Genomic DNA, 25,400 nt, shown 5'->3' with positions numbered 1-25,400 from the left:
CTTCCATCTGCACACATACAGCTTCCTGGATTAGATAAAAACAAATGCTTCTCATGTATTTATTCAACATTTAATTCTGTCATGCCATTTTTTCATGACTCTCATTGGATATCATGCAGTTTTCTTTATCCTTAAAAAACAATAATTACTACTGGGGTACAAATAATGTGTCATTATTATGATTACTATTATTATTATTAGTAGTAGTAGTAGTCATGGTAGGATTATGATTATGAGGTAAAACACAAGCCAAATGAAAAATGGTATGTGCATGGATGGTGTCGTGCATGGTGTAGAGTAAATTCTCACTTTGATAAAACGGTGATGATGGTGCTTTTAAATGTTATGAGAGCACTATGATACTCCTGCCTGACAACAAGAAGTAGGATTTGCTGCCCAGATTGTTGTTGCTTAGTAACTGCGAGACATCTCTCTGAAGTGAAATCTCCAGCAGCTTGTTGCTGAAAGCAGCCTCCCGTTTGGAGCTTGCTGTTAACGAATCGCTGCTAACGAATCACTGCTAAGGAATCACTGCTAACGAATCACTGTTAACGAATCACTGTTAGCAAATCACTGTTAACGAATCACTATTAACGAATCACTGTTAACAAATCACTGTTAACAAATCACTGTTAACTAATCTCTGTTAACAAATCACTATTAACAAATCACTGTTAACAAATCACTGTTTACAAATCGCTGTTTACAAATCGCTGCTCATTGGATTTCATTTCCTAACCAGACTGGACCAAAAAGGAGACATCGCAGTTAACCCTTTAAGGGTGCTAGGTCGCAAATGTGTGATTAGAATGTACAAAGACAAACATTCTAATGCTGATATCACAATCACTGCTGGTAACCAAAAGCTACGGAGTTCTAGAACATCGAACTAGAAGTTTGAAAAAACATTCCAAAACAAACTACCCTTCAGAGGGTTAAAATGAATCAGTAGAGAATTATATGAAAATGGATGATACACTGAAGTTATCACTGAATATTAACATCCTGCACTTATTGGGGTGGGTCATGGTAGTGAAAGGCCAGTAAGTATTACTGATAACAGCCTGCTGCCTCTGAGTGAATCTGGCAGGGAAATGTATGCACATGTAATGTTCACCCTTAATGCTGACATCACCAGAAAGCCAAATCACCCCCCCCACACACCTGGCACTGACCTCCTGGTTTCATTTCAGTTTCAGGAAACGTGTCTGAAATTCAGTTAAACCCCTTTAAAAAAAATACCCACAGAACATTAAGAGCATTTTTTATTTCATGAGCTGAGCTGCCGTCCATTTTTCCAAATTCTCTACATCCCTCCCCCAACCTCTGACTCCTTTCCTGAACATGAAAAGATAAACACAGCCCACCTTCTCCCAGTTCTGCGTGAGTAAGACAGCAGGCTGTCCTCTGTTTGTTTTGGCTCGCAGCTGAGAAATGCTGGCGCTAAATTAATATTTTGACACCCTGATCGCGGTTGCATAACACAGACAGCTGCGGTAGTAGTGGACACGGAGTGCCAGTTTGATCCCAGACAGCGTTCGGAAACTCCCAAACGGACCCCACCCCCGACCCCCCTTTATAATCTTGGGATCCATTCACACAGCTGGGCTCTTAACTTGGAGCCCCTGACATTTAAAAAAATAAAAACTCTGTTTTTCCAGGTCCAGCAGCTGTGTTTCAGGATCAGGTCACAGCTGTGACCGTCTGACCATTGCTCACTAAGGAAACCTTAATTTACGTTAACTTAGAACTCAGACACCTTCCGCAAATCCAGAGACTCTACCTGTTACCAGTACTTAACATGTTTAGTGGAAGGAGAGTAAGGTTTAATGAAATCCAGAATGGGTCTGTCCACAAGAGATTGTTCCAAAACTCTGCAGCTTTATAAATGTACTTTTATTTTTTTATTTTTTTATTTTTTTTTAGCAAACCTGGCCGTTCTGTTCTTGAAGCTTACCCATGGTTCGCATCTAGCAGTGACCCTCTGAGGGTTATGCTGGTGTAGTCTATATTGTAGTCTTTGACACCTCTGTGCCTGCATCCTGGAGGTTGTTCTTGATCCGTTCAACAGCTGAAGGGGCTTTTTTTCATAACAATCGAAAATAAAGTACTCTTAGCACATTTAATGGTTGGAGAGTGAGGTTTAATCAAACCCAGAATGAGAGGAGTCACAAATAACTGCCAATCATTTGACCTGATTGCTTCAAATCAGTATTAGACTGACATGATTGGTTCAAATCAGTGTGAGACTCATTTGATTGGTTCGAATCAGTGTAAGACTGGTCGGTGATTAACCTGTACATGTAATTGGTTTGGCATGCCAACCACAGTGAGCGGTCCTTATAAGGTGTATTTTTGCCTACATGGTACAGCTGTTTGGCTGAATAATGGGCTAGCTGAGTGGTAGGTTCGAGCCGGACAGATGGAAGCCTTTCGTTCCCTTGCTGTGTGAGCTGTCCATGGAGTTCTTTGAAGGCCACGGTGATCGTTCCCTAGTGTTCTTTCCCCAAACGTCTCAGTGATAACCGATAAATTTCAGTCATGCATTTATTTTAATTAATTATGTTATTTTTTGAACAATCATAATTATTTTTTCGATATCTGTAACTTCCTGACAGAAGAACATCTTATATTTTAATAGGGGTAGGCTACTGCTTTGAAAAGTGGATTTTAAAGGGGTTCACCCCCCCCCCCCCCCCCCCCCCCCCACAAATATACAATTACATTACCTGACCTTCCATGGGCAAATGAGTCCATGAGTCAGGTAACCAGCCAAATGAAACGTAAATTAATACATGTTTAGGATTTCTATACACAGGACGTAAGATGAATCAAGCAACCTTGTGTGAGGCCTGCTTCTTTTTGCCACCATAGACCCTTTACGTGAAATACTTCCCTGCGTTTCGCGGGGGAAAGGGAGCACGTCTCCTTTAAGACAAAATGGGAACTATTATTTTGGACTGAAGGGAAATGCTATTTGAGAAGTAACGCACATATACATACATAAATCCAAAAGAATGACGCGGAAGGTTAGGCAATACAGTGTGCTCTAATTTGGAAGAAAAATCTACATGTACATTGAAGCTCTTTTGTGAGACGATACGGTTTGGAATATTTTCGTTTTTCATGTACACCGCCCCCCCCCCTCCCCTTCCCTTCGCGAGACGCAGGACTTCAGGGAAGCTGCAACAGTTCACCGTGTGGACTGAATCTGCCAGTGAGAGGTGGCTCGCGAGGTAACGGTTTAATAGGCTACGCGCCGGGCAACCGACGAATACCGCAGCATCTGCTTTGGCTGTGACTTCGAAGCAAGGTAAATGTTTTATTTTATTTTTTTCCACATGCTTTTTAAAAATGCATTATTTTCCTCGCGTGGAGACTTGAAATCCGGCTGCGCTTTCATTCCAATGGCACCCTCCTTAGGGTCTTTGTTCCACGCTGCTAGACTAGTGCACAGCTGGCTGGCGAGCTGGCTCATGACTGCCAAAAATGTCAGTTGATTCATTCTAAGGTACACGGTTTAAGCATGTTTCGTTGCTAAGTAAATGGCACGATGTGTATGTATATTGAGTTCAAGAGCACAGTCTGCAAGTTGAAGCTAGTTTGCTAAAGCTGGAACAATAGGTTACCAGATCCTTTCGGGTGACGATTGTTTTTTTTTCTTCCTCCTGGCTCGTCGCTCGGCTATCTACCGTACAGACGTCTCCTCTTTTGAGCAGAAGGAGCTCGTCAGCGTGTTACAGTGATCGCTTTGGTTTTGTATCGTAGTTTAATGAATGGAGCCTTAACACCCACATAAAGAAACGCTGCCAAACGAACACGAGTCTTCACACTTAGCTTACTAGCCAGTTATCTGGATTGGGCTGCGAAGAAGCCTACGTAGCGTGCTGACAGGTGACAAACTAGCCCGCAGATTAACTGGCAAGGGCAATTGTTTTCAGCAAAACCTATGAAAATGTGGTCATTTCTAAGCGCCACACAGAGTAACAGAATTCCGGCATGCCAGCGTTGTTGTCGCTGTGGCGTAACAGTCGGATGTCGGCTAGCTCGCGGCATTTTGGTTATGCCCCGGCTCGCATCCAAACCGACGTCGTCACCACGGACAGATGCCGCGGTCGTGCAGCCTGCATGTGGATCGATTAGGCAGTTACTATCAGCTCCTGGAATAATAGAGCGTGTATGGGGTGGGATTGAAGTATATTTATCACTGGGCTGTATGGCACTGCAGTCGATTCCTCGCCGTCCGTGCGCAAAGTGAGACTGCGACCTTTCGGCTGCGTTGTACGGTTGGAATGTCTAATACGCCGCAGGCCTTTTGAACCTGCTAACCTAGCGCACCTGTCACGGACATTTACCGCGCCTCATACGCTGAAGAGGGCATACAGGTGGGGACGGCGTGGCTTTGATCCATCACTAGGTTGGATGGCGAACACAATATTGAATACAATATTCCGTTATTGGTCTTTGATGTTGGATGGCGATGTTTTAATGGAATGCAGATTTTTTTGTGCTGCTGCTGTTGATGTGCTCATGGTTGACAGGATTCTCTTCTAAATTTAAAGCACCTAGTAGACATATTGTCCACCAGGACAATCACCAGTTATGGTGTAGGCTTTCTAGAATTGCAACCTGTTGCACTTTTCTTCTGGGTTTGTCAGTGCTGTGGTGTGTTTCAGTGATTTACATCACCCCAGACTCTGAGAGATCTGCATGTGGGTGAGGCTGTTCTGACGCTGTGGGTGTAGATCACACTGCGTGTGACCGAGCTCACGCACAGATGCTATCCGAGCCGGCCCGCGGGTCCTTGGGGGCCCGGGCCCGATCATGAAAACGGGCCCCGAAATCATAAATTATAAAAATGATAAATAAAATAAAAGCACCGCACGGGGGCCGCTTCACCACGCCAGTGCTGCATGCAGTCGCCTGTACGGCCCGATGGAGCTAATGGCTGTGGGTGCTATGAGTCAGGTGAGAGTACAGACACACAGACACATGGACACACAGTCGCTCGGACACACAGGCGCTCGGACACACGGACACACGGACATACAGACACACTTATACACGGACACACAGACACACAGATACACGGACACACGGACATACAGACACACTTATACACGGACACACAGATACACGGACACACGGACATACAGACACACTTATACACGGACACTCGAACACACACACATACAGACACACAGACACACAGACATACAGACACACACACATACAGACACACATACATACAGACACACGGACACACAGACACACATACAGACACACAGACATACAGACACTCGGACACACGGACACACAGACACACAGACATACAGACACACACACAGACAGACATACAGACACACAGACGTACAGACACACAGACACACAGACACACAGAGACACAGACATACAGACACACAGACACACATACAGACACACAGACACACAGACACACAGACACTCGAACACACACACATACAGACACACAGACATACAGACATACAGACACACACATACAGACACACAGGGCACGTAAAGTACACAGCATGCCACTCTGCCAGTGTGACGAGCGTAATGGTGTAGATCAGCGGTACTGAAGTCTGGCCCCGGAGGGCAGTAGTCTGCGGGTCTTCTTCTCTACCTGGTAGTTAATTGATCAGTTAATCAGTTAATGCCGCTGATTGGCCGGTGGTTTAACTCACCTGGTGTCCCAGGTGTAAATCAGTGCTGATTAGAGGGGAAGAATGAAAACCAGCAGCACTACTGGCCGCCAGGGCCAGACTTGAGTATCCCTGGTGTAGATGTTGCGCTGTGATTGGAGGATGTGGTGTGTAGATTTAACCGCTCATTTCAGACTCGTTGGGTTTTGGAATGTCCCGCTAGTGAATGCGTTCAGAACCGTGCAGTACTCCGGTGGGCCCAACACAGCCTGTGCCGGTCGGTCCCACTCAGCCGGACGGCCTGTAGTGTAACGTGGCTCAGGGCCGGTAGCTGATGTTGGGTCACCTCCACGTCTCAGGGTTTCTGGGAGTCGGGGAAACAGAGAGTGTGGAATATGGGGCCATATCTGAGATTGTTTTACAGCCATTTTCCCCACCTGTGCCTTTGAGCAGGAGAGGATACTTCCATTCCCGGTGGGCTGCTGTGTGTGTGTGTGTGTGTGTGTGCGTGTGCAGATGTCTCATTCCAGCCATTCCCCTGCCTCTAGCCCTGCATTCCTCCCCCCCCCTTGGGCAGCGATGACGCCTTTTTCTCTCTGGAGATGCGTTAGTATTGTTCTGTGAGGTGTCAGACAGCGGTGAACTGGGCTGGGCCCTACCGCAGGGCCTCTACTGCAGGGCCTCTATCTCAGGGACTCTACTGCAGGGACTCTACTGCAGGGACTCTACTGCAGGGACTCTATCTCAGGGACTCTACCGCAGGGCCTCTACTGCAGGGACTCTACAGCAGGGCCTCTACTGCAGGGCCTCTACAGCAGGGCCTCTACCGCAGGGCCTCTATCTCAGGTACTCTACCTCAGGGACTCTACTGCAGGGCCTCTACCGCAGGGCCTCTATCTCAGGTACTCTACAGCAGGGCCTCTACAGCAGGGACTCTACTGCAGGGACTCTACCTCAGGGACTCTACTGCAGGGACTCTACCTCAGGGACTCTACTGCAGGGACTCTACAGCAGGGCCTCTACCGCAGGGCCTCTACCACAGGGCCTCTACTGCAGGGACTCTACTGCAGGGACTCTACAGCAGGGACTCTACAGCAGGGACTCTACTGCAGGGCCTCTATCTCAGGGCCTCTATCTCAGGGATCGTAAGCAAGTTCCAGCTGTGGGGTCTGCCGATTCTCAGCGTGTCTCTGCTCCTAAGCGTTAAATTATTTACTGGGTAAAGAGTCCACACGCATGCTCAAGGCCTAAATCTGCTTCTGAAAGGAAACTCCATGAACCTTCACAGGCTGATGACCGTACAGAGCTGGAGTTTGAGCTCCCTGCTCCGGCAGAACAGGTCGGGTTGTGGAGTGGAGTTTAATCTCTGGAGGGATCCAGTGATGACAAAAACAGATCATTGAAAGTACAGTTTACAGGAAGTGCTGTGGAGGAGAGTGAAACCGACAGGAAGCGGTGTGGAGGAGAGTGAAACTGCCAGGAAGTGGTCTGGAGGAGAGTGAAACTGACAGGAAGTGGTGTGGAGGAGAGTGAAACTAACAGGAAGTGGTCTGGAGGAGAGTGAAACTGACAGGAAGTGGTCTGGAGTGGAGTGAAACTGACAGGAAGTGGTTTGGAGGGGAGTGAAACTTACAGGAAGTGGTGTGGAGGAGAATGAAACCGACAGGAAGTGGTCTGGAGTGGAGTGAAACTGACAGGAAGTGGTTTGGTGGGGAGTGAAATTGACGGGGGAGAGTGAAACTGACAGGGAGTGGTCTGGAGGAGAGTGGATCAGACAGTCTCTGCCAGAGATTCTTTGTATTTTTTCATAGTAAAACGTTATCGTGTTCAGAAAAAACTCTGTCTCTTACTGCAGACCTCTGCTGCGGTCGACTAGCAGTAATAATGATGTCTGCAAAGCAGAGGGGTTTGTGGTGGCGACACCGTGCTCATTGCAGCCATTGAAATGTTCTGCCGCTTCACGCAGGCCAGTGATGAGACGGGCCTCGTGTCCTTCTGGCGGATGTGCGGCGCTCTTCGAATTCCGTACAGTACCGGCGCACCCTGGCAGCCTTCCCAGGTCTGTTCACGGGGTCCCCGTATGCGATCGTTCCGTCTTTGAATAAACGAACAAACGTCGGCGGGCGGGGAACCTGCGATGGAAAAGATGGGTCGCCCGGAGACCGCGCTCGTGCAGTCGAACCCTGAGCACGGGAGGACGTCACAGCGGCGTAGTTCTGCTGCTGAGTTAACTTTTACTTTACATCTGTGCGTTTAAAAAAAAAAAATCAGAAAGTCCCCCAATAAATTTCTCAAAAAGTCCCTTCATTGCTGCAGCTCAGGGGGAAATTCCAGCCATTTGGCAGCCCCTGAACTCGGGAGGTTTTCATGTCAGGGGCGAGATGATTCAGGACGGCTTTATCCCTCCTGTTTTAAAATACAAACTGAGCCTGTTAAATACACAGCTACGCTGTGATTCTATCACTGAAGTTACAGTCAAAAGGCCACTGTGCTTTGGACAGCTTCACTGCCAACATAAAATAAAAAAATCATTTGGCCGTCTGGACTCCTCATTCATGTTTATCGGTGAATATGAAAGCCAAACGCTGCTGCAGGAAGCTCCGGCTCTTTCTGTGTGTGAAATGACTCATCAGAAGAAGAAGGTTTGTTTACTCACACGTTTCAGTAATTAATTTTTCAGCAAATTATTATTTATTTTTTTTAGAACATAGGGACATAAGGGTACAGGAAAAGCAGGCCATTCAGCCCAATCTCTGTGACCGCGCATGTAGGTTTGGGATATCGATGTGGGTCATGCTCCTGCTGATGAAGCGTGTGGGACGTTTAGGCATTCCCACGTTAGATTCCACAGGCCCAGGAGACACTCATTTCCGTCTCCCCACCATCGAACCCGGCACATTCCAATCCGGTGCATCCTCTGAGGCCTCGTTTAGTGGGCGTGGCCTCAGTGCAACACTGCGACTGTCCCGCACTGCGCTACACTGCGACTGTCCCGCACTGCGCTACACTGCGACTGTCCCGCACTGCGCTACACTGCGACTGTCCCGCACTGCGCTACACTGCGACTGTCCCGTACTGCGCTACACTGCGACTGTCCCGCACTGCGCTACACTGCGACTGTCCCGCACTGCGCTACACTGCGACTGTCCCGCACTGCGCTACACTGCGACTGTCCCGTACTGCGCTACACTGCGCCTGTCCCGCACTGCGCTACACTGCGACTGTCCCGCACTGCGCTACACTGCGCCTGTCCCGTACTGCGCTACACTGCGACTGTCTCGTACTGCGCTACACTGCGACTGTCCCGCTACACTGCGCCTGTCCCGCACTGCGCTACACTGCGACTGTCCCGCACTGCGCTACACTGCGACTGTCCCGCTACACTGCGACTGTCCCGCTACACTGCGCCTGTCCCGTACTGCGCTACACTGCGACTGTCCCGTACTGCGCTACACTGCGACTGTCCCGCTACACTGCGACTGTCCTGCACTGCGCTACACTGCGACTGTCCCGCACTGCGCTACACTGCGCCTGTCCCGCACTGCGCTACACTGCGACTGTCCCGCACTGCGCTACACTGCGACTGTCCCGCACTGCGCTACACTGCGGCTGTCCCGTACTGCGCTACACTGCGACTGTCCCGCACTGCGCTACACTGCGACTGTCCCGCACTGTGCTACACTGCGACTGTCCCGCACTGCGCTACACTGCGACTGTCCCGTACTGCGCTACACTGCGCCTGTCCCGCACTGCGCTACACTGCGACTGTCCCGCTACACTGCGACTGTCCTGCACTGCGCTACGCTGCGACTGTCCCGTACTGCGCTACACTGCGCCTGTCCCGTACTGCGCTACGGAGCCTTGAGTAAGCCGTCCCGTCACCGACCTGCTGTAGTCAGGGACCAGAGAGAGACGAGAGGAACGCAGGAGCTGAGCATCTGATGTATCTGAGGAGGAACATCAAATCAGAAACGGTGCAGTTTCACAGCACGCTTAGATGTGCAGCCTCTCTCTCTCTCTCTCTCTCTCTCATTCTCTCTGTCTCTTACTCTCACTGTCTCTCTGTCTCTCACTCTCTCTCTGTCTCTCTCTCTCGCTCACTTTCTCTGTCTCTCTCTCTCTCGCTCTCTCACTCTCACTGTCTCTGTCTCTCTCTCTCTCTCTCTCTCACTCTTTCTGTCTCTGTCTCTCTCTCTCTCACTCTTTCTGTCTCTGTCTCTCTCTCTCTCACTCTCTTTCTCTCTGTCCATTTGTTTTGAGTGCAGAACAGAGGTCTGAAAATGGCTCTGACAGGCTAGATTATTTTGGGAATTGGTCAGGATCGATACAGAGGGATTTAACGCTCGATACGCAGGGGAGAGAGTGCAGGAGGTGCCGTGGAAACGTGCTGCAGGAGGTGCCCTGGAAACGTGCTGCAGGAGGTGCTGTGGAAACATGCTGTATTGTGTCCGCAGGGTAGCAGATGGCTGCTATGAAAAGGTTCAATAGGAGCAGCTGTGGAGGTGGGCCAGACCCCCGCACCCCCGTAAGGACTGAAAACAGCCCCCCCACACCCCTGCCCCCCCCATAAGGACTGAAAACAGCCCCCCCACACCCCTGTCCCCCCCTTAAGGACTGCAGAAAACAGCCCCCCCACACCCCTGTCCCCCCCTTAAGGACTGCAGAAAACAGCCCCCCCAGATGCTGCTTTTCCCTCCAGTGATCGCCGCCTTGGCGCTAGAGCGGGGGGGGTCAGAGCAGGGGAGTCAGTGCGGGGGGGTCAGATCAGCTGCAGTCCCAGAGGGCCGCAGTGTCTGCGCGCTCATCGCGGTCCCCTCTCTGTACGCAGCCAGCGTAGGCCTGCGGAGAGGAACGGGTTAGGGTTAGGGTTAGGGTTAGAGGAACGGGCTAGGGTTAGGGTTAGGGTTAGAGGAACGGGTGCGTGCCCTCTAGGCCAGAGAGGGGGTTTAAACGAAGCCCTTCAGGCCCCAAACGCATCAAAAACCAGCCCGCGCCCCACCTGCCATGCCACTGCTCTAGAGACGCTAATTACTGTTCCTGGTGTGGTGCTACGGGACTTACCGTTACATTAGCATGACGATACATTACCGGCATTTAGCAGATGCTCCACGTAGGGTTTTTACATCCGTTTATACAGCTGGATTACACTGGAGTTACTCAAGGGTACAGCGTCAGTGTGCTACCTGGGATTTGAACCTGCAGCCCCTAGGTTACGGGCCCAGTCCAGCAGCCTCCGGCAGCATCTGTTCCTCGATGTCCTGCTGATTTCTGCTGTTAGCCTAATGAGTTAACCAGCCTCAATAACAGACGCAATCGGACATTTTAGCAGAAAGCCTTGACACGCTCCGTACATGGCAGCTGAAGACTGCTCTCGTGGGCCCCATATGAAATATTTTGCTGATGTAATCTGTGTGCAAACTGGCATTAGTGTGTGGGGCTAATTAGCATATCAGCCAGGGTAACTGATGGAAATGAAAACCTAGTAACACAACTCCCCAGGAGAGTTCCCCCCGCTGCAGATCTAAGGTGTAAACCTGAAAACTGTAATAGTGAAATTGATCAGTGTTGGAGTGGATGAGAGTCAGAGAATCCAGATCAGGGCTGCTCAACCCTTTTAGCTTCCACCCTCGCTAACTAGCTCAGCTCAGGCCAGGTGAGTTACCTGTGTGATCATCCGCATGATTTAGTTAATCAAGCGCGGAGTGACAACATAAACCAGCTCATCCAGCTCAGCGGGACCTGGGGCAGAGTGTCCCATTGGCTTGGCCTTTCTCACTGTCACACACACTCACACACTCACACACACACTCACTCACACGCTCACACACACGCACACTCACACGCTCACACACACGCACACTCTCACTGTCACACACACACACACACACACACACACACACACACACACACACACACACTCACACATACACACACACACACACACACTCACACACACGCATACTCACACACACACACACACACACACACACTCACACACACACACACACACACACACACACACTCACACTCACACATACACACACACACACGCACACTCTCACTGTCACACACACACACACACACACACTCACACACGCACACACGCACACACGCACACACTCACACACTCACACACACACACTCACACTCACTCACACGCTCACACACTCACACTCACACTCTCACACACACTCACACTCACACTCACACATACACACACACACACTCACACTCTCACACACACTCACACTCACACTCGCACATACACACACACACACTCACACTCTCACACACACACACACACACACACTCACACTCACACTCTCACACACACTCACACTCACACTCACACATACACACACACACACACACACTCACACTCTCTCACACACACACACTCACACTCTCACACTCACACACACACACTCACACTCACTCACACACACACACACACACTTACACTCACACTCACACACTCACACACACACACACGCTCACGCACACACACACTCGCACTCTCACACTCACACACACACACACACACTCACACGCACTCACACTCGCACACACATACACACACACACGCACTCTCACACTCGCACACGCACTCGCACACGCACACTCACACACACACACACGCACACACATTCTCACACACACTCACATACACACACACAGACTCACACACACACACACACACACACACTCACACACACACACACACACACTGGTTTTATCCGGAATACTGACGGCCATTTCAAGTAACTGTTGCCACGACAACCGCTTTCTTATTGATGTGGCACGAAATGATACTGAGTGAGATATTGAGCGGAATAGTCACATAGCTTACGGCTAGGAAGTGCGTGGTTTATTTATTTATTTTATTTATATGTTTGTTTATATAAGTTTTTTAAAAGTACGCATTCAGATATTGTTCTTAAATTTAAAAAGTTGCTTTCTTGCTTCACACGTGTCTTTGAGTTAGCTTTAAATTTCTACAGTTAAACTAAAACCGGTGCTTTGAAAAATAGATTGTTGTTCAGCTTTTTACCATGTTTATCGAATAACAGTTATATTGGTATCTGAACGATAAACCGAGTGATAAACATTGCATCAGACTGATGATGTATTAAACAGCTGATTTTTATTTATTTGCTAAAATGGCACAAATTCAAAACAAGGTAAGAACTATGCATGTTTCTGCTGTTAGGTAACACAAAACATGTATAAATATATCTTACTGTTAAGGTATTGTCATTTTTTCGGGCTGTTCACCTGGTGGCTTGCCACAGGCATGCTCTGTGCTCTCTGATCACTGAGGAGGATGCGTCAGAAATGTCCACTATATGTCCGGTGTCAGTAGAACTCCCTCTCCTGCCCTCAGTCACACAGAACAAGTAAATCTTGTGGATACTTTAAAAAGGCATCTCGTCTGTTTCCACATGCATGTACACCTTATTCATACATCATTTTTAAAGTAGTATGTGAGAAGTGTCTGGTCCTTGAAATTTAATGAGACTGGCCCCCAGGAAGCCTCGGAGAAGCCTATTTTACTGCGTAAAAAGCTTTCAGGATGCCATTAGCGGTCATCAATAAGGCACAGAGCCCAGCTAATATGCCAGCGTGCCAGCGCAGTGTAATGGTTTGGGAAATGGGGCTGTGACCCAAAATGCAGCAGGTTAGCGTCTCAAAAGGGGCATTGGCGCCGTACGCTTGGGTAAGGTCTATCTCCTCAGTCACAGGCCGCAGTGTCTGCTGGTTTAACTCCAGTCCTGGAGGGCCGCAGTGTCTGCTGGTTTAACTCCAGTCCTGGAGGGCCGCAGTGTCTGCAGGTTTAACTCCAGTCCTGGAGGGCCGCAGAGTCTGCAGGTTTAACTCCAGTCCTGGAGGGCCGTAGTGTCTGCAGGTTTAACTCCAGTCCTGGAGGGCCACAGTGTCTGCAGGTTTAACTCCAGTCCTGGAGGGCCGCAGTGTCTGCAGGTTTAACTCCAGTCCTGGAGGGCCGCAGTGTCTGCAGGTTTAACTCCAGTCCTGGAGGGCCGCAGTGTCTGCAGGTTTAACTCCAGTCCTGGAGGGCCGCAGTGTCTGCTGGTTTAACTCCAGTCCTGGAGGGCCGCAGTGTCTGCAGGTTTAACTCCAGTCCTGGAGGGGGCGCTGTGTCTGCAAGTTTAACTCCAGTCCTGGAGGGCTGCAGTAGCTGTTGGTTGTTTTTGTGGTTTCAATCAGCAGCCAATGTAGGCCTTGGAAAGCAGGTGTCTGGGTGACGTACATATTAAGCACTTCAGCACTAATCTACACTATATACACTCAAACTCACCTCTGAAGGATAACCTTACCTTTGGCCTGGGGGGGGGGCATGACAGCAGGGAGCTGCTTTTCTTAATTAATTTAAGTGTGTGTGTGGGTGTGAATGAGAGTGTGTGTGGGTGTGTGTGTTGGGGGGGGGGGGAGTGTAATTGACCTCAGTGAGCTCATGAACGGTGCCTTTTTTTGGGGCGGGGGGGGGGGGGGGGGGGGGATTAAAGGCTGACCTGAATCCTGGGCCCTGGGAGAGAGTGGGTGCTGCTGCAGGAAGCTGGGGTGATTCAGACAGATCGGAGATTGGGTTCCTCTGTTAACCCTAATGTGGAATTCTTGTCATCCAGAGTTTAGCCAATAGGATGGCCCCTGGGGTGTGATGCCGTATGGTGTGAGCACGCTGTATGGCTGGCTGGAGCCATACTGCTCAACCGTCTGGATTATGATGTCACAGAAAAAAAGAACCCCATAGATTAGGTTGCAGGTTCAAATCCAAAGCTGTTGCACTATTCAGAGTAAGTAGGCTACCTGTTGAACATGTACATTTGAAAATCTCTCAGTTGCAGCAAAACTGCCCTGAAATGTAACAACGGGTGCGATAAAGACTTTGTTTCTCTGTAAACTATCCGTCTCATGTTTCTTTTGCCCAGTGGCCTTCAACACAAATTCACCCAGGTTAGCTGCGTTAGCCGAATACTCAGCAAGTGTTATTTAACGAACAGTGATTGGCTGCACTCGTTTGTTTTATCTGATTCAGAACTGGGCGCGTCCGATATTCCAGCCATGGTAAACGAGGCTCAGGGGTCGCGTACCGTTAACGGTTTGTTTCGTGTAATCCGATGAAACGGGTGTCGCTGCAGGTCCTGAAAGTTAAACGTCAGAGAGCGCACAGTGCACCCGACGCGTTTTAATCTGATACTCTGATTTAACCATTCTACCCGGCACCAAGTTCTCCAAGTTCTTACATTTCTGCAGTTTATTTTACTGTCAGTGTCCACAACAAATAAAATAAAAAAGAGAAAAATATAGTTTCTATTATGGTGAGTTAAGGGTAAGAAGCTGAAGTGTTTATAATAGCTGGCGATCTCCTTACGTTCCGGTCATTAGCCAGATTAATTCAGTGCAGCGATGCGGTGGAGCTAATCTTCTGTTTAAACCAGAGACAGCCACGGGCTCACAGACCGTCCGTCTCTCTGAAAAAAAACCACGGAGGCGATGATTTAAAGTTAACCTCTCACTGTGCGCGCGGCTTCTTGGAAAAGCGCAAAAAAAGTTACAGAACATTATCGTTATCGGTGAAAGTGGGGAAAGTTCTGCAGGCGGTGAGACGTCAGACGGCGATTTAAAGCAGACGCTCAAACGGGATTAGTGTAACGGCGGATGACAGTCGGGCGATCATCCGGCTGTCTGCACGGCGCGTGGAGCGACCGGGGGCATTACGGGGGCAGGTCTGGTCTTTTCACACTTCCCCGTTTCTCCGTGAGATGAAGGACTCGGAAAATGTGCACGGTGATCGTCTGCTTTCTTCTGCGGCACGCCTGGAAGTGCGTGGTCAAAGTGGGGACCTCGTGTGACGGCAAAGGCCGTGAGTGGGTTTTATTTTTCTTTTCTTTTTTTAACGCCGCATCAAGCAATTAGACAGACAAGATTTCAGAAGGACTAATTAGCCTTATACCGTAAGCTACCTGGACAAGCAGTTCAGTGCTTGAACTCTGAGTGACTTGTAAACGTACCTATTGGCAATGTGTTCTAATTTGCACAAAAATGATTTGTGTGTATAAATTATGATTCACTTTTTTATGTGCCGCCATTTTGAATAAGACTAAACATTTCCTTGTGGCTGTTGTCTGTGTGGTACAGCCTTAGGGCATGTTTTTCAGTAAAGTTATTTGATTGATTGATTGATTGATTGATTGATTGATTGACTGATTGATTGATTGATTGATTGATTGATTGATTGATTGGCTAATTGGCTGATGGAGTAAACTTTACTCTCAGGCCCCTCTCTTTTACGTTCCCTGGGAAACCCTCGCTGGCGGGGCCACTGTTGCCATGGCTGCGGTCGTCCCCGCCCAGTTGGGCTACTTTGAGGATGAACCCGCTGGTACAAAATCAAAGCCGTTCCCATGGCTACGTTTAAAATACACTGCGGGTGTGATCTGTTAGTCTGCGGTGCTTCATCTGACCTGGAAACTTTGGGTGGGTGGGGGGGGGGGGCATTCAGAGAGGAAACAGACAGACACAGGAAGGAGATGTGCCGAATATGTTTCATTTATGAAAAGCATTTCAGACACTTGTAGTGTTGGCACCAGAAAGCTAGAGAAGTAGTCATGCAACTCCCTCTCTCTCTCTCTCTCTCTCTCTCCCTTTCTCGCTCTCTGTCTGTCTACTACTCCCTCTCTCTCCCTCTTTCTCTCTCCCTCTCTCCTTCTCTCCTTCTGTCTCTGGTAAGGAGTCAGGTTGTGTCCCTTGGCGATGGGACTGGCTTTAATTTCTCTGGCTGATGGAGAAGTTTGAAGGAGTGCTGGGTGATGCTTTTCAGTGAGTGTTCTCATGGGATCCACCTGTTTGTATCATTTACTGGATTTGATGTATGCACCATAATGCAGTTATACTGTACAACTTCAATTGGTAAAGAATTAAAATTCTTTTTGGTCACTTTTTAAGGTATGACCCTCCCACTTACTGTGCGCTCCATAATGTTTGGGACAAAGGCTTTGTTTCTTGCTTTGCCTCTGTACTTCATACTGTACCTCTTGGTTTTACCATGTAGAAATTACAGTACTGGTGTTTTCTATTGCTTCCTGAGTGCTGGTCTGGTATACGAGAGCTTTCAGTATCTAGTTTTGGTTCAAGGCTTTGGAGTCTGTTATTGGTGTTTGTTTGTTTCACAAGGACGGGAGTTATAGCAATGAAAGACAAGGAGGCCATTGTGAGACTGATACAGTCAGGGATGTAAGTCAATCCTTATGCTTATGAAAACCTACAGGATGGTGGAGCTCCAGGAACTGGGTCAGTAACCACTGCTGTATATTAAGTGAAAATGCTGTAAAGTATCCCAGTCATAATCCTCTGAACCTCTTTTATTTAAAATTTTTAAAACTTGTTCCCCTCACAAAAACTTTACCCCCTTCTTTTGATTTGAGATCAGTGACATGATCAGTGTTACTGAAGTGCATTCCTCTCTCTGTATTCCTGCGCACAGTTAGGTAGGCGTCATTATAAAAAGGTGTGAGACTGGAGAGAAATAAAAGTGTAAACCCACCCTAAAATAGTGCAGGAGTCTGACAGCCATGTTGTTTTGGGAGAGGCCCCAGCAGGCTGCAGCAGCAGCTGGCGTAGAAATGTCATTATTGTCTCAAAACAAGCTGCTCCAAACAATCTGCACCCCACTTCTGGGCCTGTCTCCATCTATCAAGCTGTGACAGGAAGTCATCTGTCCCTTTAGCCATGTGACACACCACATGACCCACCGACCCTGGGGCTGCAGTGTAGTCAGACAGTTAAACAGGTTTGTTTTCATATGGTGTCCATCACACCAAGCTATCCCAGAATGCTGAGCAGTTTTAAACATGATAGCGAAAATACCAAAGCAGGAGACATTTCAGTGAAGCGCATTTTCATAAATCAGATTTCATGAATCGCAATAAAAGAGAAATGTCTTCAGTTGGTTTTTAATGGTGTGCATTGTTTCAGCACATTGTTTCTTTCATGGCTGGAAGGAGAATCCTGCAGTTGTGTGTTCAGCATCGTGGCTGTGTAATATCACGGTTGGGGAACTGGACACTAAGGGGTTTGCAGGTTGATTCACTGGCCGTGCACTGCCTCAGTGTCTGTGAGAAATTTACTGCTCAACTGGAACTTCAGTAAAATATCAGTTATACATTATACAAATGTAGCCTATCGCAGTGGATGAACACTCATGTTTTGCCAATAAATGTAATGGAAATATAGCACACACGCACACACACACACACACGCATGCACACACACACACACACACACACACACACACACACACACACACACACACACACACACACACACACACACACACACACACACACACAGCTTCAGGGACGATTTCCCACAATTCCCCTTTTGTTGATATTGGATATTTACTGTCGGGTTTGTTTTTTCCTCACACTTCAAAATTGCAGGGGCTCTTGGCTGTAAAATATGAAAATGACTCATCATATTACTAACAGAATATCTGCTGTTGCTTATCACCCGGCTGGCTGCGCAATCTCACGTGTCTCTGCGGTGGTAAGGCTAGTGGACACACTCTGGCCCTGTTCAGACCTGGAATTAAAATGCGTCTTGGGTGATCCGATCACAAGTGGACAGCTCTAACTGTGAACGCACCCAGGATGCGTTCGCATAGGACGCATAGAGATCTGATCACTCAGACCACATTCGGAGGTGGTCTGGGTCGCATGTGGCCACATTCTTTTAGCAGTGTGTACATGAGTGCGTCCTGGGCCACATTGAAGGACCGCCTAGTCACCTGATGTCCTCTGCGTCAGCAGAAGTACGTTCTCATTCGCACGCCAGCGGCGTCGTATTAAAGTGCAAAACAACAAGAAGAAGCCACAACAACAGGCAAAATGGAATTCTCGTGGATGGAGTACACACGAAACACGCTGTCTGATTTCCATTTGGGCCGAAGAGTCAGTACAACGGAAACTGTGTTTATTTTCATATTGAGCGGGCAAGTGAGATCCAATCACAAGTGGTCGCTGGAGACGCGTGTGGAGACGCATCCTGATGCCAGGTGTGAACTGACACCCGCCTCGACTGAGTCTAGACACAGTCGGGATGTATCTGGATGGAAAGCGCAGGTCTGCACAGGGCCTCTGGCAGGGGGGCGGTGTTATCTGTGCTGAATCTAGACACAGTCGGGATGTATCTGGATGGAAAGCGCAGGTCTGCACAGGGCCTCTGGCAGGGGGGCGGTGTTATCTGTGCTGAATCTAGACACAGTCTGGATGTATGTGGATGGAAAGCGCAGGCCTGCACAGGGCCTCTGGCAGGGGGGCGGTGTTATCTGTGTCCTCCAGCGTGACTGGAGGAGAGAGCCGCACAGCACCGTGGGAGGCGGTGCAGAGAAAGCACAGGGAGCTCAGCCAGTATGTGACGGGTGCACACGGCAGGCAAACTGTGTTTTTTGGGGTGTGTGAGGGGTACAGCAGTGTGGTTTTTGGGGTGTGTTTGGGGTACAGCAGTGTGGTTTTTGGGGTGTGTGAGGGGTACAGCAGTGTGGTTTTTGGGGTGTGTGAGGGGTACAGCAGTGTGGTTTTTGGGGTGTGTGAGGGGTACAGCAGTGTGGTTTTTGGGGTGTGTGAGGGGTACAGCAGTGTGGTTTTTGGGGTGTGTGAGGGGTACAGCAGTGTGGTTTTTGGGGTGTGTTTGGGGTACAGCAATGTGGTTTTTGGGGTGTGTGAGGGGTACAGCAGTGTGGTTTTTGGGGTGTGTGAGGGGTACAGCAGTGTGGTTTTTGGGGTGTGTGAGGGGTACAGCAGTGTGGTTTTTGGGGTGTGTGAGGGGTACAGCAGTGTGGTTTTTGGGGTGTGTGAGGGGTACAGCAGTGTGGTTTTTTGGGTGTGTGAGGGGTACAGCAGTGTGGTTTTTGGGGTGTGTGAGGGGTACAGCAGTGTGGTTTTTGGGGTGTGTGAGGGGTACAGCAGTGTGGTTTTTGGGGTGTGTTTGGGGTACAGCAGTGTGGTTTTTGGGGTGTGTGAGGGGTACAGCAGTGTGGTTTTTGGGGTGTGTGAGGGGTACAGCAGTGTGGTTTTTGGGGCGAACCGCATCAGAGGGCCAGGGGCATGTGTGTTCCCTGCCGTTCTCTTCGCTGTGGCACAATGGTTTCTGATCTCAGTCGTGCGGTTAAAGGCATTGTTAACGAGCTCTGTTCCAGCTTCTGAGAGATCTTTAAATGCTGCTCTTAGAAATCCCCGTAAATCTGTGTGATCTAGCCGACGTGCTGGTGAGAAAAAAAGGGAGTTCCGTTAAATAAAAGTTGTTTTCCCTGTAGGGACTGTGATTAGCTTTCTCAGTCCGCTGTCAGGGCATAGCCTCTCCGGCCGCTGAACGTTTTATTGAATAAAGTCATTCGCTCAATCAGTGGCTCTGTCATTAAAAATGGCTTCTGGCACTTGGAGGTAGAGACAGGGGTAGTAAATTGCTGAAATGTGAAGTATATTGGACTTTTAATGGTTTAAATAATAAATGTGACGTTTTTAATGAATGATCTAGCCCATGTACAGCTTCCATAGCTTTTGTTATTGCCGGTTGCACGCAGGTTTTGGCTTTTGGTCTGTTATTTATGTGACTGCGTTACGATGTTAATGCTTCTGCAGCTCCTGTTTTTGATTGGTTACAGACACCCGAACCTGTGCCAGATGTCTGTTCATTGATCTGTGGCGGCTGGCAATGCTGTTTGTGTTCCTGTTGCTAATTATTAAATTATGACCCGTCATTGCCTGGTGCGGTCCACAGAATGTTGTGTTATTTAAACCTTGTTATTACTCCGTGACGTTAATTGCTAAATGAATTGATAATTAATTAATTGAGAACGCCTGCTCCTGTGTCGCCTGTTTCTGTTCCATCCCCACATATTCCAGTGCACACACACATTAATGAATTAATGGCAGGTGTACAGTCAGACGGGCAGTCTGGGCTGAAATGTGGGAGGGGTAAAAAGGGTTTCTGCGATGGCGGATGTTTCTGTGCCTCGCGGGCGGACTCCCGCGTGCTCATTTCCTGCGCTCCGTGCGGAGAGGGGACGGAGGACAGGAAGCTAGGGCTCGGAGGAGATGAAGCAGTCAGACATCGCTCGGCTCACAGCCCGTCTGAGCGCGCTCAGTTCTGAGGCAGGCTGAGGGGGCGGGGCCTCCTGCTGCAGAGGGGGAGGAGCTCCGCTGTTGCCGTGCAAGGCAGACTTCGGAGGCTGTGGTTGGCTGGAGACTTGCGGTGTCACCTTGGGAAGGTGGGGGGGCGGGGGGGGGGGGAGATGATCACACTGCGAGAGACGAGGTTAATCTGCCTGAACGCCTCGACGGCACGTCTGACAGCCACAGCGCCAACACCATGGATCTGTGTGTGTGTGTGTGTGTGTGTGTGTGAGAGTGTGTGTTTGTGTGTTTGTGTGTGTATACGTTTTCTTAGCTGATTTTGTGTGTGTGTGTATACTTTTTCTCACCTGATTGTGTGTGTGTGTACCTTTTCTCTCCTGATTGTGTGTGTGTGTGTGTGTACCTTTTCTCTCCTGATTGTGTGTGTGTGTGTGTGTACCTTTTCTCTCCTGATTGTGTGTGTGTGTGTGTGTGTGTGTGTGTGTGTGTGTGTACCTTTCTCTCCTGATTGTGTGTGTGTGTGTGTTGCAGGAGTCACACCCGCTGGCTGTGCTGAGCAGCAGGAGGTGAAGCAGCCGGACCAGACCGGTGCGGAACCTTCCAGCACCTGAGCCGTACGGCGGCGGCTGGAGCGGCTAGCCTCTCTCCCCGCGGCGTGTAGCACTGCATCCCGCTGTCCCTGTGAGTCTCTGCCCTCCTCAAACACCTACTGACCACGGCCCGCTCGCTTCTGAGAACTACTGACACGTCTGAGAACTACTGACACACTCTACAGTCCTGTCACTTCTGTGTGATACTGACATGCTCTACAGTCCTGTCACTTCTGAGAACTACTGACACATCTGAGAGCTACTGACACGCTCTACAGTCCTGTCACTTCTGAGAGATACTGACATGCTCTACAGTCCTGTCACTTCTGAGAACTACTGACACGTCTGAGAGCTACTGACACACTCTACAATCCTGTCACTTCTGAGAGATACTGACATCTGAGAACTACTAACAAACTCTACAGTCCTGTCACTTCTGAGAGCTACTGACACACTCCATGGATCCAGGGAGCCCGGCCCAGCGCTCTGGCGTTGAGCACACGGCCCCCCTTTGGGTGATAGAGATGTGAAGTTCTGCCTCTCAGGTCCTGCAGCTGCTATTTCTGTAGCCTCTGTCATTTGTAGTCGGGCAAAAGCAGAGGGAAAATATTTCATAAGGAAGATCACAGAATTATGGGCGTGCATCTCTTCTACAGGGGGGATGTCTTGTACAAAGACAGCTGTATCACACACATACAGAACGCACACCCATGCACATAAGCACACAAACCGTCAGCTCTACAAAACATGATCACAAATGCTCTGGAAACAGATTGTTTTAGCTTCTCAGTCAGGGCGGATACCGTGTCTCCCAGGTTTAAGCCATTAGCTCCGCCCCCTCAAGGCTTGCACTGGGCTTTATTTATGCAGAATCAGTGAAATGAGTAAGCGTTTAGGACGGCCTATCACAGCGCTGAGCCGTCCAAGGCAGTGTAAGAGTCACATGGTTCAAATATGAGAGCAGGAGAGAGGAGATCTGCCTAGCTTTGCTGTATCATTTTCCACAGATTGTATCCTTGACAGTGTGAGGTCACAAATATGTGATTAGAATGTTCGTTACTGAACATTCTAATGCTGATGATGTCACAATCACTGCTGGGGATTGAGAGCAGTGGAGTTCTAGAACACTGACTTAGAATTTTGAAAAAAAAAAAAAAAAACATTCCAAAAAACCTGCTCTTCAAAGGGTTAATATGCAGTAATAGTAAAAGATTCAGCCGAAAACGGTCACGTTGCACGTGTTTTGACTGCAGCAGTGTGGTTCAGAAATTGAATTCCTCTTGATTCAGAAAGGCTGTACCTACGTTATGAGATTTTAATCTAGTTTACAGGACAGGAAACCGTTCTTCTTTGTCCACAGTTTGCTGTAGTCAGGTGGAGGGGTTTGAATTACTGTGCAATTGAAAGCGCATTGTGAAGCCTGGTAATTACATTCCCTGTTCCAGACAGGTGATGCAAGATCCTGTCTGTCCTGCTCTTGGTGGCAAATCGGAGCAACAGCCAATCGTTACTCCCCTCCACCTCCACCTCTCTGCTTTTCCTCGCTGTTGCTGCAGTTGTGATGTCACCTGAACCCTAACATCTGATTGGTCGCTCTGTGTTTCAGATCTCCTGTGACTCTGAGCAGAACAGAGCCTTTCCTCTCCCACAGCTGACGGAGACTTCCAGAAGCGGGCTCGACGGAGGGCCCCTATGTGCGTGCGTGTGAGAGCAGCGCCCCCTGCTGTTCCCCCCGAGGCGTGACACTGCGGGCGAGAGAGCGAGCTCCGGTTCCTCAGCCTGGGAGACCATGGCTGTCTGACAGGGAGGGAGGAGGGGGAGCGAGGGAACCTCAGCCGTCCAATCACCTGGCTTAGATGCACATGTATCTGGGCGCTTCTCCGGGGAGAGCCAATCGAGTCCAAGACGGCGGCCAGCGGGGAGGACAGGCATCCCAGCATGCCCGGGGAGGCGCTGCAGGCAGATAGCAAGGCGGTGGCCGGGTCCTCCGGCGGGGGGGGGGCTCCCTCCGCCGTCCCGCTGCGGATCCTCAACAAGGGGCCCGAGTACTTCCGGCGGCAGGCGGACGCCAACCCCAAACGGCTGAGCGCGGTGGAGCGGCTGGAGGCCGACAAGGCCAAGTACGTCAAGAGCCAGGAGGTGATCAACGCCCGCCAGGAGCCCATCAAGCCGCCGGCCACCTCCTCGTCCCCCGGCCCCGCCCCCGGCCCCGCCCCCAGCCCCGCCCACCTGCAGGCCCGTGGGCCCCGCAGGGCCGGGAGCAGCCCCGCCCTCAAGGCCTCCAACAACAACGCCGGCAAGGCGGACAGCTGTCGCCCCGGCAACCTCAACCTGGAGCTGCTGAAGAACCTGCTGAACGGCGGGGAGGCGTTGCCGCGGGCGACGGGGCGGAAGCGGAGCTCACGCAGCTGGGCGCCGCAGCGTTCCGAGCCCACCGAGCTGAACCGCCGCTCCTTCGCCGAGTCACTGCGCGTCTTCCCCTCCCACGGCCACGCCCACGCGCAGGGCGCCAACCTCAACCTGGAGCGCGCCGGCCACGCCCGCTCCCGCGACCCCTGGCTGCACGTGTCCCACAGCTCCTCCGACATCCGCCGCATCTGCCGCCGGGCCGCGCCCGCCGGAGGCTCCGCCCCCTCCCTGCCGCCCGAGCCCTACGCCCCGCCCCCCGGCCACCAGGGCCTGGCGCCCGAGGGCGGGGCCGGCGAGGCGGGGGGCGGGGCCGGGGGCGGGCCGAAGAGGCCGTCGCTGCGGCGCTCCAAGTCGGACCTGAGCGAGCGGCACGCGCGGGCGGAGGCGGATCTGGAGCGCTTCTTTAACCAGTGCGGCCTGGAGCCCGAGGAGCTGGAGCGGCTGGGCCTGCAGGGCCTGGCCGGGTCCGACATCGTCTCCCTCAACCTCCACAGCGCCAGCACCGCCGGCTCCGAGCCCGGGGGCCGCGGGTCCCGCCGCAGCGACGAGGACGACGACGACGAGGAGGACGAGGAGGAGGAGGACCTGATGGATGAGGAGGACGAGGAAGACCGGGTTCCGTACGGAATCTCAGCCGTGGAGCGGAACGCCCGGGTCATCAAGTGGCTCTACAGCATCCGACAAAACCGCGAATCACAGCGAGTCTCTCACGTCTGAGAGAGAGGGAGAGAGGGGGAGAGAGGGAGAGGGAGGGGGGGAGAGAGGGAGAGAGAGAGAGAGAGAGAGATAGGGAGGGAGGGAGACAGAGAGAGAGGGAGGGGGAGAGTGAGGGACAGAAAGAGAGAGAGGGGGAGGGAGAGAGGGAGAGGGGGGAGGGAGAGAGGGAGAGGGAGAGGGAGAGGGAGGGAGGGAGAGAGAGAGAGAGGGAGGGAGGGAGGGATGGAGAGAGAGAGAGAGAGAGAGAGAGATAGGGAGGGAGGGAGACAGAGAGAGAGGGAGGGGGAGGGAGGGGGAGAGAGAGGGAGAGAAAGAGAGAGAGATAGGGAGGGAGGGAGAGGGGGAGGGAGAGAGAGAGAGAGAGAGAGGGAGGGAACATAAGTTGTATCTTGTCATGCCATTTTTGAATTTGAGAAATTTGAGAGAGAGGGAGGGAGGAAGAGAGAGAGAGAGAGAGAAGGATGGAGGGAGGGAGAGAGAGAGACAGAGAGAGGGAGAGTGGGAGGGAGTTAGAGAGAGAGAGAGAGAGAGAGAGGGAGGGAGGAAGAGAGAGAGTGAGGGCAGAGGCTGTAGCTTTTTGGACTGATCCCTTGAAGCTCCACCCACCTCCCCGCCCACCAAACTCTGGCCCCTCCTCCACATTTAAAGAGTCAGAAGCAAGTAAAACAGCCAGACTGCACCCCCCACAGTCTCTGAATACACCAAACTGTTCAGACCAACCAGCCAATCAGACACTATGCTTCATATCGACCGGCCAGTCGGACACTACGCTTCATATTGGCCAGCCAATCAGACACTACGCTTCATACCGGCCAGCCAATCAGGCACTACGATTTCAGCAGTGAAAGATCATTTGGTGCAACTCTGCT

The 25,400-nt window shown here is 50.5% G+C and overlaps 1 protein-coding gene across 1 annotated transcript; it reads left to right on the top strand.

The window, feature by feature from the left end:
* Nucleotides 1–2,963: 2,963 nt before the first annotated feature.
* LOC118233433 (protein FAM110B-like) lies at nucleotides 2,964–24,584 on the top strand. Its single transcript, XM_035429210.1, has 3 exons — nucleotides 2,964–3,313; nucleotides 21,347–21,496; nucleotides 23,012–24,584. The coding sequence occupies exon 3, from the start codon at nucleotides 23,344–23,346 to the stop codon at nucleotides 24,529–24,531; it is 1,188 nt and encodes a 395-aa protein (XP_035285101.1). The 5' UTR covers nucleotides 2,964–3,313; nucleotides 21,347–21,496; nucleotides 23,012–23,343; the 3' UTR covers nucleotides 24,532–24,584.
* The last annotated feature ends 816 nt before the right edge of the window (nucleotides 24,585–25,400 follow it).

The sequence above is a fragment of the Anguilla anguilla genome, chromosome 8, assembly GCF_013347855.1.
Source record: "Anguilla anguilla isolate fAngAng1 chromosome 8, fAngAng1.pri, whole genome shotgun sequence".
Taxonomy (NCBI): Eukaryota; Metazoa; Chordata; class Actinopteri; order Anguilliformes; family Anguillidae; genus Anguilla; species Anguilla anguilla.
Note: the sequence above shows the minus strand (reverse complement) of the source record. Positions and strands in the feature narration are given on the sequence as shown.